Consider the following 17605-nt stretch of genomic DNA (forward strand, 5'->3'; position numbering starts at 1 on the left):
ATCTCATAAACCATGAGATCATGACCTGAGTTGAAATCTAGAGTCAGATGTTTAATTGACTGAGCCACCCAGGTGGCCTCCCCCTATCTTTATTTTTAATGATCTGAAATTTAAAAGTCCTACCTCTGTCCACCCTGCTTTGCATGGGATCGCCCAGTCTGGCGTGTCGCTGTGGTAGAACATTGCAGGTAGGCACCTGATATGTAATACAGAAGGTAGTGTGTCGGCTGCATTATGTCTGTGATGCTTAAGGGGAAAACACAGCTACTAAATTCTTACAACTGAGTGTAAGACCATATTCAGTACAATAAATGTCTCCTCATTAAAGTAAGTTTGAGAACAATGTTGATCCTTTAGTATGGTAAAGCATAATTTAAAAAAAAACCTATAACTTTACAATTATAAGAGGAAAGTGCTCATTTACGTGTTATGATGAGTGACACTTTCTTCCAGTGACTTCAATAAAGTCAAGTAAGAATACAGTGAACCATATTTGCTTTTTTGAAGTATTGAGAGCCTGAGTTGTCATAAACATACTCTGAAAACTTGCCCAGGCATTTTGATGTTTCATTCTTACTTTGGGGAGAAGAATGTTCCAAAAATTAGAAGGATCCTGGCACTTGTTTTTATTTCTAGGATTTAACTAATAAATATAAAAAGAGAATTAATAATTGTGATAATAATATAATAAAAATATCTGCTGGATAAGATTATATGAAAGCCATATTTAAAAATTATTTGAACAGGTGCTTGGGTGGCTCAGTTGGTTAAGCATCCAACTTTGGGTCAGGTCATGATCTCATGGTTCATGGGTTCGAGCCCTGTGTTGGGTTCTGTTCTGTCATCATGGAGCCTGCTTTGGATCTCCTGTCCCCCTCTCTCTCTGCCCCTCCCCCGGTTGCACTCTCTCTCTATGTGCACTCTCTATGTTCTGTTAGCTTCATTTTACCCTGAAATGTTTATGTTATGTTATGTTCTTCTTGTAAGAAGTGTGTAGGGGTGCCTGGGTGGCTCAGTCAGTTAAACGTCTGGCTTTGGCTCAGGTCATGATCTCATGGTTCGTGAGTTCGAGCCCTGCATCAGGCTCTGTGCTGACCACTAGCTCAGAGCCTGGAGCCTGTCTTCTGATTCTGTATCTCCCTCTCTCTCTGATCCTCCCTGGCTCGTACTGTCTCTCAAAAATAAATTTTAAATTAAAAAAAAAAGTGTGTAGTAGAATTTCCTGTGCTACTGAAAATGTCTTTTTAATTTTTCTTAATTTTAAGTCAGCTTATTATGCATTTTTCTTTTCTCATTTTTCCAAAGACTTCCTAGATACTATATAACTGCAAATACTATATGTATGGGCAAAACCTTAGATAAAAATGAAAAAATCCTGCCCTTATGTACTCAGTAACCTATTTATTTACTCACTGACTTATATATTTTGTGTTTAATCTTTTGCATGAATCTTACGCATCATAACATAAAACTTGACTGATTTTATAACAAACTTGACTAACCTTATAAAACCTTATGATTATACAAAGAACCCCAACATGTTTCAATGTGATCCATACTCTCTCATCACGGAATATGTTAATCTTACTAGAACTCCACAGAGTCATGTTATTTCTAGATTTATCTAATTCATTAAGCATATTTCTTAATTTTACATCTGTGTATACAAAATTAAGAATTTCAGATTCTAATCAGTGTGAAATCCAGATAGGGAAACCCCCACACTTCTTCATAATTTTATGTAAGTTTAATAACAACAGAATTCTTAATGTCATTTCAAAATTCTTCATGAATAAGTCTGTAATTATCAACATAGTACTTTTATTTCTTTTTCCTGACTCAAAACTTGTTTCCATCAGACTTTTCTAATCGTTGAAGATACTTGAATTACCCCTGATGTAGTAGGTGTCCCGGTTTGTTATGTGCCTTTGACTTCTTAAAAGTTAGAAGCTATAATGGCCTGTGGGTTTTTTCTGTTAATTTTATAATGGTTTCTGTTTCCAACTCTTTAATTGTGCAAGGTTCAGGAGCCAAGAATAAATAAAATCTCTAGGTAATTCAAAGCACTTTACCTGAGAGTCTCTATCATGTCAGGACCTCTGTCCCTGCTGTCTGTTCCTGATTGACAGGCGTTCCCCTTGGCCCTCCTCTGACTCTCCTCCAGCCAGTCGGAAGTTGCCCAGTTGAGAGGGAGGAGCATCTGTCAAGCAGAGAATAGACCTCTGTAAATTGAGATTGGGCTGTACATGCAAATGGATGAAAATATTAACAAAGTAGCCTCACACACCTTAGAAAAGTCATTTTAACTATTTTTTATTCCAGATAAGTGAGCCCTCGTTGCCATCAAAAAGGAAAATGGTAAGATAAAGTTCACCTTATATTTTATGTCTAGATGTGTTACTTTCTCTCTTACCTGTTTACCTACAGAGTAGATCATCTGTCTGTGAAAGTATCTATTACATTGAGTTCCTAACTGAACACTGAGTTGAACTTTCAGCTTTTTTCTCCTAATGAGAGGATCAAATTAGACACGGCACATGGTGTTTAATTGGGCAAAATTATGGCTTCTATACTTTTTATAGCGCCTTTTCATTTTGTTAGTTGAACATTGTTTAAAATTTAATTTTTTTAAGTAAAGGTGATTCTCTCAAACTCTTTTTAGTCTCTATAAAGTTCTTTGCCATTCTTTTCTGACCTTCTCACCTTGCTTTCAGATGCTAAATTTTGTTGTGTCAGGAGGAAAATTCCTATTCCAGAATTTACTAACAGTGTGACAGTAGGCAAGATGTTTTACTTTCCATGACTTGATTTCTTCATCTGTAAAATTGGAATAATAATAATAATTCCTACATCACATGCTTGCTGAATCAAATGAGATGCTGTTATTATACTTACATACATATATGTAAAAAACTAATATGTTTTAATAATCATAATTATACCTCATTGAAAAGTCCTTTTTTTAAGATACTGGGTATTATTTCTAAGCAAGAGGTTGAGAGTTCAACCTTTGGATTTGTTTGTTTCTTTGAAAAAGGAGTATATTTTCTTGGTTCAGAATTCAAAAGGGTCTCAGGGGCGCCTGGGTGGCTAGGTTGGTTGTCAGACTTTGGCTCAGATCATGATGATCTCATGGTTTGTGAGTTCAAGACCTGCATCAGGTTTTCTGCTGTCAATGTGGAGCCTGCTTCAGATCCTCTGTACCCCCTCTATCTGAAACCCCCACTTCTCTCACTCTCTCTCAAAAACAAACAAAAAACTTCAAAGGGGTCTTTAAGACAAAGTCTTCTCTCACTCCTCTGTCTGAGCTTTCCAGCTCTCCCACTTTGAAGGAACCAGTGTTATCAGTGCCTCCTGTTTCCTTTCAGATGCATGTTTATATTATATGTACATATTACATATATATGTATTTGTAAAATATATATATATTTGCTTGACTCCCCCTTTCACACGGCCATCCCATACACATTGTTACGTCTCTTTTTTTTTTTCCAGTTAAGAATACATTTCTTTTCTTTTTAATGTTTATTTATTTTGAGAGAGAGAGAGTGCGAGCAGGGAAGGGGCAGAGAGAGACGGAGACACAGAACCTGAAGTAGGTTCTAGGCTCTGAGCTGTCAGCACAGAGCCGGACATGGGGCTCAAGCTCACGAACCACAAGATCATGACCTGAGCCGAAGTTGGACATTTAACCGACTGAGCTACCCAGGCATCCCAAAAATACATTTCTTAAGATGTTTCCTTATTAGTACATATAGAAATTCTGCATTCTCTTTTTGCAGCTACATAGTCTTGTATTACATGGATGTTCCATAATTTTCCTAACCATAAATGACCATTTATGGGATGCCTGGGTGGCTCAGTCAGTTAAGCATCTGACATCAGTTCAGGTCATGATGTCACGGTTCATGGGTTCAAGCTCCATGTTGGGCTTTGTGCCGAGAGCTTGGAGCCAGAGCCTACTTAAGATTCTGTGTCTTCCCCTCTCTCTCTGCCCCTCCCCCACTTGCAGTCACTCACTCTCTCTCTCAATAATAAATAAATATTAAAAAAAATTTTAATGACCATTTGTTTACAATCTGTATTAAAAACAATGCTGCCGGCAATAACTGTATACATCCAAGTATATACTTGTACATACTTCCTTCCCTATATGCATAAGTGCAGCTGAAAGATAAATTCTGAGAAGCAAACTTTTGGATCAGAAGAAATGCACATGTTTATTTTGACTGCCAGGTTGCGCCATAGAAGTTTTACCAGTTTGCACTCCCAGCAGCACCACAGGCCTCCTCACACCTTGACCAACACACTGTGTTAGGAAATTTGTTGACATGTGTCAACCCGATAGGTGAAAAATGATATCTAATGTAGTTGCAATTTACATTTCTCTTATAAGGAGTGAGATTGAGCATTTTTCATGTATTATGTTTGCTTTTCCTTCCCTGTTAAACTGTTTGTATCCTGTCTAGTTTTTATTGAATTGCTAATTTATACAAGTCCTTTAAGTGCATGCATTTTGAAAGTACCTTATAGAGGTGCTTTTTTTTTTTTGAGGTTTACTGATTTATTTTGAGAGGGGCAGACATAGTGTAAGCAGGGGAGTGGAAGAGAGAGAGGGAGAGAGGGCAGATCACAAGCAGGGTCTGCACTGTCAGCACAGAGCCCAATGTGGGGCTCCACCTCACAAAACTGTGAGATCATGACCTGAGCCAAAACTGAGTCGGAAACTTAACCAACTGAGCCACCCATGCGCCCAGGTTCCTTTTTATTTTTTTAAGTTTATTTATTTTGAGAGAGGGAGAGAGAGCATAAGCAGGGGAGAGTCAGATGGAGAGGGAGAAACAGAATCCTAAGCAGCCTCCACACTCAGCATGGAGCCCAATATGGGGCTTGATCCCACAACCATGAGATCACGACCTGAGTCTATATCCAGAGTTGGATATTTAACCAACAGAGCCATCAAGGCTTCACTGTAGGTTCTTTTAACTTTATTCTCTATATTATAACACAAAGACTATATGAAAATCTTTTATTCATGGTAAAGTAAGGGATTTGTTTATTTATTTATTTATTTATTTTCTTTATTTTTAATGTTTATTCTTAGAGACAGAGAGAAAGAACGCATGCACAAACAAGGGCAAGCAAGGGAGAGGCAGAGGGAGAGAGAGAATCCCAAGCAGGCTCTGTGCTCTTGGTGGAGATCCCACAAACAGTGAGATCATGACCTGAGCTGAAATCAAGAGTTAGACGCTTGGGGCACGTTGATGGCTCAGTTGGTTAAGCGTCCAGCTTTGGCTCAGGTCATGATCTCACGGTTCGTGGGTTCGAGCCCCGTGTCGGGCTTTGTGCTGACAGCTCAGAGCTTGGAGCCTGCTTCTGATTCTGTGTCTCCCTCTCTCTCTGACCTTGCCCTGTTCGTGTTCTCTCTGTCTCTCAAAAATAAATAAAAAACAGAAAAAAAATTTTTTTTAATAAAAAAAAAAAAGCGACGCTTAACCGACTGAGCCACCCAGACTCCCCACAGTAAGGGATTTATGAAGTGGATGGATAACAGTTTGTCCAAAGGATTGTGATTAATACGTCAGCTTCACCATTGATTGAACAGACATGTCCAGATTGGACTGTGGGCCAGTGATGTGAACACTACAAAGAACCTTGTCTCCGTTTCCCAGGGGTTTACAAATCTAGTGAAACAGAAAAACACAGTATGTGTGAAAAAGAGAGTATGAACAAGAACTATAAAACTAAATTAAACTTGCTTATAGATACGTAATTCTGAAAAAAATTTTTTGTGTGTGTTTCTTTGCTCTCTCCTGGGGAAATCAGTTTATGGGTGATAAGGTCTCAAATTTAGCATTAACTGGTCAGAGCATCTTTCAGGATCTGTATTTAGCCACAGTTTTGTTTTGTTTTAGAGAGATTTTCTATTTTTTATTTATGTTTTTTTGTGAGAGAGAGAACACACAAGCAGGGGACGGGTGCAAGGGCAGGGGGAGAAGGGGAGGAGCCAGAGGGAGATGGAGGAAGAGAAACCTCAAGCAGGCTCTGAGCTGAGCCTGGAGCTTGATCTCACAACCTTGAGATCATGCTGAGCCAAAATCTGGAGTCAGACACTTAGCCGACTAAGCCACCCAGGTACCCCTACCCACAATTTTTAAAGGATCAATTGCCTTAAATTATTTCTGACATGGATGTTAAATCATCTGAATTGTGGCTGAGATCCCTAAGTCTCAACTTGCTGGGATCCATAAATCTTTAGAAATCATGAGGTACGTGACCAGTTCTGACTACCCAGGCATGAGACAAATGAGACTAGTATTGGTTGGTCTACAGAATATGGAAGTTTCTCTATCACAACAAGGCAGTGTGGACCTCGTGTTACACACCTATGCACTTTAAACACTGATCATAGAGTTAGAGTGATACTACTCTGTGTGTATGTGTGGCTTTTTGTTTGTTTTTTAATGTTTATTTTTGAGAAAGAGACAGAGTGCAAGTGGAGGAGAGGCAGAGAGAGAGGGAGACAGAATCCGAAGCAGGCTCCAGGCTCTGTCGGTGCAGAGCCTGATGTGGGGCTCGAACTCATGAACAGCAGTATCACAACTTGAGCTGAAGTTGGATGCTCAACTGACTGAGCCACCCAGGTGTCCCAAGTTTGTAGCAAATTAATTAATACTTCAAGTCAGTGGTGCCTGGGTGGCTCAGTTGGTTAAGTGTCTGTTTCTGACCATCTCAGCTCAGGTCTTGATTCCAGGTTGTGAGTTCAAGCCCTGGGCTTTGCACTAGGCATGAAGCATAAATAAATAAATAAGTAAATAAATGTTTATTTAGTTAATAACACTGGCCCTTTCTTTGAGATTTAAGTGCAGCTTCCCTGCCTTACCCTATGGGCTGCCTTCCAGCATTAGTAGAGAGACATCATAAGTAAGTTTCACCAAATTAAGAGAGCAGTCTTCCCCGTGGAGACTCATCATCACAGTGTCTTGGGCAGATCATCGCCAGCACTCTCATTCCAGATTTCCAGTACTGCCTTAATTAACTCTTTGGTAAATTCTACTCCCTCGGAGGGACTGACTGCGAAACTTGAATCCCACCCTGGCCAGGAATGACCATTGCTGCTTCTCTCAACCCAATGGGAGTCCTAAAATAATGCTCACTGCATGGAAAATATCAAGTTTAAAAGGACTTTGGTTTAGAAGATGAATCAGGATTACAAAGGCTATTTATAATGGAAAAGGGGCCTACAAGGAAATTTTTCTATAAGGAAATTCACTTTCTAAAAGTTGACAGGCTTGTTAACAGGTGATAGCATAATGTGATACCAGAGTTAGCAAGTTAGAGTGCTAGCATTAAGTGTCTTTCATGGCGGTGGCACCTGGGTGGCTCAGTTGCTTGAGCATCAGACTCTTGGCTTCAGCTCAGGTCATGATCTCATGGTTTGTGAGTTCAAGCCCTGTATAGGGCTCCATGCTGACAGCGCAGAGCCTGCTTGGGATTCTCTCTCTCCAGCTTTCTACCTCCCTCTAAATAAATAAAGAAACTTAAAAAAAAAAGTATGTTTCAGATCATCCTCAGGGACTTAGTCTATTTGCTTTGTGGGGGTTGAAGGTGGTGTGCACTTTGCAGATGTTGATAGCAACAAGCTGGACAGGGCTGTCTAATGGGCTGCAGTGTGGCAGTGATGTGGCACTGGTGGTCATTCTTTGCCACGGTGGAGTTTATGGGCTTCCTCGACAATCCCTTTGGTCGTGGGATTTATCAGTGGGGTTAAGTGCAGAGTAGAGTCAACATGAAAGGCATGGCTGAATTGGGGGGGAGTTGCCCCAAATGCTAGGGTGGTCATCATCACTGTTTGGTGTGAATGTGGCTAAAGCAGACTCCACAGGTAGAACAGGGTAAGGAGATCTGCCAGCAAGTTCCAGGGTACCTCTTTTAGGCCGCCTTAGAAGGCTGGTATGCAGCACGTCCAGGGTGTCTTCCAGGGTCCCAGCTCCTGAGGTCCTGGAATAGTCAGAAATAACCTTAGTGGAGTTGGAACCCCCATTCCTAGAGCTGCTTTGAAAATCATACCAATCCAGGGGCCCCTGAGTGGCTCAGTCGGTTAAGCATCAGACTCTTGATTCCAGCTCAGGTCATGATTTCACGGTTCTTGGTTCATGGGTTTGAGCCCCAAGTCACCCTCTGCACTGACAGCACAGAGCCTGCTTGGGATTCTCTCTCCCCCTCTATCTCTGCCCCTTCCCCTATCACACATGCTCTCTCTTTCTCTCTCTCAAAATAAACAAACATAAAAAATTATACCAATCTATTTAATTTATACTCTTTCAGGATATGGTTGCTGAATGCAAAGGATGTCCTTTCGTGGGGCTCTTTTCCTGAGAACTGAATCTTTATGGATCCACATTTAGGTGTGTCCTAGAGGGCGAATCTCGTGACTTAATTGGGGAATCCCTGTTAGACTTACCTACTAGAAACCTTTTAGAAAAGGTTGGATCTCCAGCTTCTCATTGGGTTTGATTTTTACCAGCTTCCTACCCATTTCATAGTAGATAAGAATTGGCCGACTACCAGGGGAGAGGCAGTGTAGTATGACCAAGACAAAATAAACTTTGCAGACAGGAAAATCTGCGTTTGATTACTACTAGCTCTGTGATTCTGAGGAAATTACATACCGTCTCGGATCCTAAGTTTCTTGTCCCTTGTTTGGAGTTATTTCCTAGACTGTAACTTCTTATTTTATATTTTAATAAATACACTTTTTGAAAAACAAATGAGATCATTTTTAAAAAGAAATATGCAGACATAAAATAAGATCAAACAGAGACAGTAAAATATTCAAATAAATCCCTAAGTGCAGAACAGATTTTTTTTCCAAGCTAGAAAAGTGAGAATCTCGTCTGAGCATTGAAGGTGGTGGTGTGGGTTTGGGACTGGAGCCCCTGCACTGCGGTGTGGTGTGCTCAGGGGGAGACTCAGCATTCGGGCAGATGTACACTGTTTCTAACGTGGCGGCATATTCAGCCCATTTTTATTTGAAGCATGTTTTTATTGAAGTTGACACAGTGTTAATGTTAGTTTGAGGTGTACAACATCGTGATTCAACATCTCTGTATGTTATGCTCTGCTCACAGGCGTAGCTGCCGTCTCTCACCGTACAACACTATTCCACGCTCACTGACTGTATTCTTTATGCTATGTGCCTTTCACCCCCTTGACTTACTCATTCCGTAACTGGAAGCCTGCACCTCCCTCTCCTCTTCACCCATGTTGCCTCTCCCCCAACCCCTTCACCAGTACATTGTTTAATTTGAAAAGCTTAGTAATTATACCCATAACGTTACTTACCCCGTTGCTTAATCATTCTCTCTAGCCTCACGATAAAGGTTTTCTGATATTTGCTGATGAGATTTGTTTTTGCTAGAAGCAAAGAAAGGTCACATGAAGTCTGGGGCCATGTGCTTGTAGTCACGGATACTGTGTGAGAGCGGTCTGTCCGAGGGCTGGAGCCCAGTGCAGCCTTCTGATAAAAGTCTAATGAGATTTTGATTCTTTTTCTTACATTACTTACAGATTTTTTTTTCTCAGTAAGGTTTTCTGAAACGTAAATCTCAGTGAGATTCACTCAAAAACAGGTTAAGAACACAAAAACAAAAAAATTGAAAGCAATGAAATAGTCTCTGTGAAACTACTCTGACTTCTTTGGGGTTTTTTATGTTTGTTATTTATTTTTGAGAGACAGAGATGGCACAAGCAGAGTAAGGTCAGGGAGAGGGAGATACAGAATCTGAAGACAGCTCCAGGTTCTGAGCTAGCTGTCAGTACAGAGCCTGACACGGGGCTCAAACCCACCAACCATGAGATCATGACCTGAGCCGAAGCTGGACACTCAACTGACTGAGCCACTCAAGCGCCCCTACTCTGACTTCTTTAAAGCTCCCTTTGTATTTATTCAAGTTTTCTTTTTTAATGTTTACATATATATTTTTGAAAGAGAGAAACAGAATGAGCAGGGGTGGGGGCACAGAGAGAGGGAGACTCAGAGTCTGAACCAGGCTCCATGGCTCTGAGCTGTCAGCACAGAGCCCAAAGCTGAGCTCAAACTAAACCCACGAACCGTGAGATCATGACCTGAGCCGAAGCCGGACGCTCAACCGACTGAGCCACTCAGGTGCCCCTCAGGGTCCCTTTTTTTTTTTAATGTTTTATTTATTTTTGATACAGAGAGAGACAGAGGATGAGAGGGGGAGGGGCAGAGAGACAAGGAGACACAGAACCGGAAGCAGGCTCCAGGCTGTGAGCTAGCTGTCAGCACAGAGCCTGACGCGGGGCTTGAACCCACGAACGTGAGATCTGACCTGAGCCAAAGCCGGAGGCTTAACCGACTGAGCCACCCAGGCGCCCCTCAAGGTCCCTTTTTAAATTAAAAAGTGAATCTTGGAATTAGGGATAGGCAGGTAAGGAAAATGAATAGTTCCTGCTTAAGAAACTTCACCTATACAAAAACAAACACAAACCACCTTCCTATGGACCCTGCCCAATGTGACTGCCTGGGCAGAATTTATGATTTTGACCTGGAAATTCAAGTTTGATACCTGGGGCTGCCACTAAGCTCGAGGGGATCACCATGGTCCATAGCGGCTCCTTCAGCCAGCTGTGTGGGAAATGGATTAATTATTTAGAAGGTAGGGATGCCATGAAATAGAAATCAATGTATTTAAGCCAAAAAAGGTCCCCCTATTTACATACCATGATTCACTATCAAGATCAAACATATTAAGAATTCATTAGAGGATAAAGAAATGGCACCCCAAGCAGCGGAGAATAGCAAAAGAGAATAAATACTAAGTACCTCACAAGGTGTCCCCTGAAATGCTCTTGTTTAATCTCCTTTCCTCTGGGTTTCTTGCTCCCAACTCGAATTCTTGCTGTTTGGGACCCACTGGCCAGGCATGCCTTCTGCTCCAAGGCGCTCTGGTTCCCCTTGCAGCCGCGTGGCCCTGGGTGCCATGGGCCAACTTCTCCTCTCCATGACCCTCCCCCAGCCCTGGTTTAGCAGCCTCACCATCTAATGTGTGAGCTAATCTTAAACCAAACCTCAGAGGCAGCCTCAGAGATAGGGAAATCAGGAACAAAAGGAGTTTAAAGCTGCCTCGTAAGGTAAAGAGCAAAGTTTTAAAATCCTGTGTTGCCTTTGTTTTCAGCCACCTTAGCACCCGCCCCCCCACTAGCTGCTCTCACTTTAGTTCAACAAGTGTACTTTAACAAGCGTGTGCTGAAGTCCCAAGGGGTCAGTGGAGGGGGGCTTATTGTTCTGATGAGAAATCAACCATTTCTAGCATGCTGCCAGAATTGCAGGGCACTTGAGGATTGAACAGTATATATTTATGTAAACCTTCCTTGTGTTATTCATTAAAACCCCCAAAAGTTCTGGAATTTTTTTGTTGTTTTTTGGGAAGAGGGGGCAGGGAGAGCCTGAGCAGGGGAGAGGGGCAGAGGGAGATAGAGATCTTTAAAACATTTTTTTAATGTTTATTTTATTTTTGAGAAGGGGGGTATGAGTGGGGGGGGGGCAGAGAGGGAGAGACACAGAATCTGAAGCAGACTCCAGGCTCTGAGCCTAATGTGGGGCTCAAACCCACGAACCATGAGATCATGACCTGAGCCAAAGTCAGACACTTAACTGAGCCACTCAGGTACCCCCATACAGAGAGAATCTTAAGTAAGCTCCATGCTCAGCGCAGAGGCCAACACGGCTTGATCTCCTCACCAAGAGATCAATACCTGAGCTGAAATCAAGAGTCAGATGCTTAACTGACTGAGCCCCCCACATGACCCTAAAGTTCTGGGTTTTAATTGTAGCTTTTCCACAGTGAGGCCCTAGAAAATATACCTGGGGCGCCTGGGTGGCTCAGTCGGTTAAGCGTCCAGCTTCGGCTCAGGTCATGATCTCACGGTTTGTGAGTTCAAGCCCCTCGTTGGGCTCTTTGCTGACAGCTCAGAGCCTGGAGCCTGTCTTCGGATTCTGTGTCTCCCTTTCTCTCTGATCCTCCCCTGCTCAAGCTGTCTTACTCTCTATCTCTCAAAAATAAATTAAAAAACATTAAAAAAATAAACAAATTCGGATTAACTTTAAAATACCTAACTTCTCTGAACCTTGCCTCTTCCAGTGTGAAAGAGAACCCCTCTCCTAGCATCCACAAGGCTCGCCAGCATGGTTGGTATTCGGGACACTGCCCAGTGGGATCCCTGAGCAGTCTCTCCCCGAAGCTGCATACCCATGTTAGCCTGCCCATTCTAGAATGGGTTCCCCTGGGCCTTACATTCCCACTTCTCAGCTCTCAGTATTTTAGCGCCTTCAAAGGCCTGTCCTGATACTTCCTCTCTGGGCCATTTCATTTTGTGTTGTTTCCCTCTTTTGAAATGTACCTTTTTTTTTTTTTTTTTTTACTAAAAAGGCCTCTAAGAACTCTCCAGTCTAGAAATCAGGGTGACTTAAATCAGGAATCACAGGTTAAGAGCTCTTGGACAGCTGAAAGACCTTCCCTGCCTTTCCTCTGGGTTTGCTTGTTTTCCTTTTCAGGTAATGAAGACAATGTAACTTGTTTCTGTTGCTGACCTGCTGGTTGGTTACTCATAGTTCATTCATCTCAAGTGCCCTGTCATTTTTTCTCTTGCCATTAAAGTAGCCTTGTTCCATTTTTATCTCTGAATGTCTTTTTTTTTTTTAAGTTTACTTATTTATTTTGAGAGAGAGTCTGTGTGAGCCTGGGAGGAACAGTGAGAGAGGGAGGGGCAGGGAGAGGGAGAGGATCTCAAGTGGACTCCTGTCGGTGCAGAGCCTGATGGGGCGCTCAATCTCATGAACCCTGAGATCATGACCTGAGCTGAAATCAAGAGTCAGACTGAGCCCCCGGGTGCCCCTTGAACTGCTTATTTTGAACTACGTTTTGTATTCTTTTATAGCTACTTGGGGTATTAATCCTAAATAAAGTACTTACAACCCTACATTTAGCATTCTGTCATCCACATTTGACATCCACATGATTGTTTTATCTGCTGTGTACTCCCGTGTCCCAGTGGGGCTCCCTGTAGCTATTAGAGAAGCATTCGGAACTCTGTGACTATAAAATGTGTAATTCTAAAGTGAAATATTAATTGCTGCTTCTACTTTTCTTCCTTCTGCGTCTCCCCACCGTTTTCTTCTAAGAAATAAATTCATGGGGTTTTTTGCTTCTTCCTCTGGTTCTGTTTACAAATAAATCCTCTTTTTCTCCCTAACTGCAGTGTGAAATGGCCACCTGTGCTGACAGACAAAGAGAACAAGAAGCTAATTTCAAAGAATTGAGACCAACAAAAATGAAACCTGAGCTACTGAGTGGCCACATCCCCCCGGGCCACATTCCTAAACCTATCGTGATGCCCGACTATGTGGCGTGAGTGTCTAAGTTCTTCTTCAAAGGTAGAAATGAAGAGATACCGGAGAGATACCGTTTGGGCATTTCGTTTTCCTGTTTGTCTCCAAGATAATGCTCTCTGCTTAAGATCGTTTGTATTTAAACAGCTGTTTGTTCCCTGCGAGGTAGTATATTGAAGATCTGGTGTGCTCACCGAGGAGTAAGCTAAGCTGATGTCCCGTCCCATTCAGTCCATTTCAGTGGAAACGTTACAATGCTGGCCAATTTTTTCCTGCAGAAAATACCCTGTGATTCAGACAGATGATGAACGAGAACGCTACAAAGCTGTGTTCCAAGACCAGTTTTCAGAGTACAAAGAGCTCTCTGCAGAAGTCCAGGCCGTCTTGAGGAAGTTTGACGAGCTGGATGCAGTGATGAGCAGGCTGCCACGTTGCTCGGAAAGCCAGCAGGTCAGTACCTTCAGCTGCCTTGGAGGAGCACTAAGGGAGGAAGCTAAAATCTGAGCTTTCTGTGGATAGATGTGCGGAAGCCACAATAACCAGGTACATTTGCTGCCTGTGTCTGGGAAGGTCTTTGATATCTTCATGGGGACAACTCTGGATTACAGTTCACATTATATAATTTTGTGTCTTTTGCCCTCAATTATTAAATAATTATATATATAAAATGAATAATAATTATATAAAAATAATAATTAAAAATAATTGTTCTAAAACAATCCTTTTATTTTCTTATTTAAGTAAAATGTCAATATTCCTAAGATCCATACTGAGTCCATCAGGATCCCAAAGGAGACGGACGGATGGCACACTCAAGCTAATTTGGAAAAGATTTATTCACACAGTAGTGGGAAGGGTGTAGGGGCTCAATCAGGGGTCATGTGTTCTGCAGGGATAAGTAACAGCCAGGCCGTTACCATCCCAGGTCCAAAGAACACAGCTGGACGGGGCGCCTGGGTGGCTCATTTGGTTGAGCATCTGGCTTCAGCTCAGGTCATGATCTCACGGTTTGTGGGTTCGAGCTCTGCGTCAGGCTCTGTGCTGACAGCTCAGAGCCTGGAGCCCACTTCGGATTCTGTGTCTCCCTTTCTCTCAGACCCACCCCTGCTTGTGCTGCCTCTCTCTGTCTCTCAAAAATAAATTTAAAACATTAAAAATTAAAAAAAAAAACACAGCTGGTAAGGACAGTCCGTCAGTCCACACACATTGGACTGATAACCATGGATCCTGACACACAGAACCAGGGAAGAGAACCAGGGACTCCAGCATTTTCTGTAATGCTCTGGAGTTTGTGTGGGAGGTTTTGCATTTTAATATTTCTGAAGTCAGGATACCCTGATAATCATTGGCATTTTTTTTATCAGATGTACATTTTTTTTTGAGACAAAATTCACATATGATAAAATTCACCCCTTTAAAGTGAACAAATCAGTGAATTTTAGTACATTCACAAAGCTGTATAACCATGACCGCCCACTAATTCCAGAACATTTTCATCACCCCAGAAAGAAACCCCATGCTCATCGGGACACTCTCCCCTTTCCCTCCCCCCTGCAGTCACTGACAAGTATTAATGTACTTTTTGTCTGTATGGATTTGCTTATTTTGAACATTTCATGTAAATAGAACGATATAACATATGGCCTTTTGTGTCTAGCTTCTTTCATAATGTTTTTAAGGTACATTTATATTGTAGCAACATTCAGTGTTCCTTTTTGTGGTATTTATTCCATTGTATGTATATACCACATTTCATGTATCCATTTATCAGCTGTTGGACATGTTGGTTGTTTCCACTTTTTGGCTGTTATGAATAATGCTATCAACATTTGTGTGTAATATCCTATTCTTTTAAAAGATGGTATATTAATTTAATCATTATTTGTATAATTCAAATTTTTAATTTTTTTTAATTTTAGAGAAAGAGAGCATGAGCGGGGGAGAGGGGCAGTGGGGGAGAAAGAAAGAGAAAGAATCTTAAGCAAGCTCAACAAAGTGTGAGATGATGACCTGAGCCAAAATCAAGAGTCAGCTATTCAGTCAACTTTGCCACCCAAGGATCCCGTAATTCATATTTTTAAAACTCACACAGCATTTTTAACAAATGTCAAACAACTCAATGTATGTATATGGCTATATATATATGTATAATTGAATATGAATATGAATATATATATAGTGCTCCTGAGATCCATATTGACTGAGCATCTTTGTTTTGACCACAAACTTTAAAACAATTTTTTAAAATGTTTTTATTTATTTTTGAGAGAGAGACAGGACGTGAGCAGGCGAGGGGCAGAGAAAGGAAGACCCAGAATCTGCAGCAGGCTCCAGGCTGTTAATGCAGAGCCCAATGTGGGGCTCAAACTCAAGAGACATGAGATCATGACCTGAGCCGAAGTCCGACGCTCAACTGACTGAGTCACCCAGGCACCCTGATGAATACTGTTTTTATGTTTTAAAAAAGTTTATTTAATTTTGAGAGAGAGAGAGAGGGAGAGAGAGAGACATGCAAGCAGGGGAGGGGCAGAGAGAGAGAGGGAGACACAGAATCCGAAGCAGGCTCCAGGCTCTGAGCCATCAGCACAGAGCCCGACATGGGGGGCTTGAACCTACCAACAGTGAGATCATGACCTGATCTGAAGTCAGACACTCAACCAGCTGAGCCACTCAGGTGCCCCAACCACAAATGTTCTCTGTTTGGTTTTTTTTTAACATTTATTTATTATTGAGAGACAAAGAGAGACAAAGCACGGGAGAGGGGCAGAGAGAGAAGGAGACACAGAATCCGAAGCAGGCTCCAGGCCCTGAACAAGCTGTCAGCACAGAGCTTGATGGGGGGTTCGAACCCACAAACCATGAAATCATGACCTGAACTGAAGTCGGATGCTCAACTGACTGAGCCACCCAGGCGCCCCCCAACCACAAACTTTTAAGTGTACATTTAAATCACTTGTAGTTACGAGCTCTCTAAGCCAAAATATCAAGAGTAGTAACATCTTCCCAATCCTGGAGCAGTGGAATGGTGTCTGTGACATGCCGGCACCAGGAAGCAAGAGAAATCCAGCAAATACTGTAGGTCAAGGGTCAGTACCATTTGAAAAACAAACAAAGTCCATAGGTCCAAGAAAGACGCCCAAATTTATAGGCCCTTAACGGAAGGCAGGAAGGAATGAGCAGGCCCCAGGAAGCTGGATTGGCTCAGGCTGGGAAGAGCAAGCTGGTTGACAGATAGGATGCTGAGCAGGCCAATTGTGCCGTGTAGACTTGGAGTCTAGACCCAGTGGGCTCGAGTGTAATGGGCTTTGTGTGATGGGCACAGGCTCAGGCATGCGGGTCTGCAGTTGAGGGGTGGAGGGTCCTGATTACGGTAGGGCTGACGCTTGGTCCTCCCCTGATACTTCTATACAGTATCAACAATAGTCATTTCCTCTAGTTTGTACACAGCATGGCAAGTAACTAAATGACAAGGCCACTGTTAGTCTCAATGTCTGCTCTAGCCCTTATTTAAAGTAGAAATATCAGGAGCACCTGGGTGGGTCAGTCAGTTGCGCTTCCAAGTTTGGCTCGTATCATGATCTTGAAGTTTGTGAGTTCAAGCCCCGCAGGGGGCTCTGTGCTGATAGCACAGAGCCAGGAACCTGCTTCGGATTCTGTCTCCTGTTCTCTCTGCCTCTCCCCTGCTCGCACTCTGTCTCTCTCTCTCTGTCAAAAATAAGTAAACATTAAAAAATTTTAAAAATAATAATAGAAATATTAATTGTGTCATAAAAATTTAACGTCTCCTTGGCCACAGACTGAGCTTTGCCATGGGTGGGGGCCTCCCAGCAAGTCTCGTTCATTTCCCACCAGGTCCCCAGGGAGGGGCGTTTCCAAGCACAGCAGGCCCATTTGGAGGCACACGTCCTCTCACAGACCTGGTTATATGCCCTTTTCTAAGCGCACAAAATAGAAATAATGCTCAAAATAACCTCTGTGGTCCCCACCGTCTGAAACTGTGTCTGTGGCAGACTCAGGATAGGTTTTACAGCTCTTACCTCTGCTGCATCTCCAGCACCGCACCCTGACCGCAGGACCCACTCACTCAGGTGACAGTTGCATTACCAAGGTCATCTCAGTGCTGGCAAACACTCAAAACACAAATGAAACTCATGCAAAAGTCACTGAAGAATTAAAATGTATTACAAAAAG

General features: G+C 42.3%; 1 protein-coding gene across 2 annotated transcripts in view; it reads left to right on the forward strand.

Annotated features, from left to right (window-relative positions):
• The window catches only part of MARVELD2 (MARVEL domain containing 2), a 34027-nt gene that overhangs the window by 1970 nt on the left and 14452 nt on the right, over nucleotides 1-17605 (forward strand). For both annotated transcript variants that reach the window (XM_029941374.1, XM_029941373.1), the window contains exons 3-5: nucleotides 2323-2358; nucleotides 13285-13433; nucleotides 13693-13864. In XM_029941374.1, coding sequence (XP_029797234.1) covers nucleotides 2323-2358; nucleotides 13285-13433; nucleotides 13693-13864 — 357 coding nt within the window. The remainder of the gene's footprint in view (nucleotides 1-2322; nucleotides 2359-13284; nucleotides 13434-13692; nucleotides 13865-17605) is intronic.

The sequence above is a fragment of the Suricata suricatta genome, chromosome 6 (genome assembly GCF_006229205.1).
Source record: "Suricata suricatta isolate VVHF042 chromosome 6, meerkat_22Aug2017_6uvM2_HiC, whole genome shotgun sequence".
Lineage (NCBI taxonomy): Eukaryota > Metazoa > Chordata > Mammalia > Carnivora > Herpestidae > Suricata > Suricata suricatta.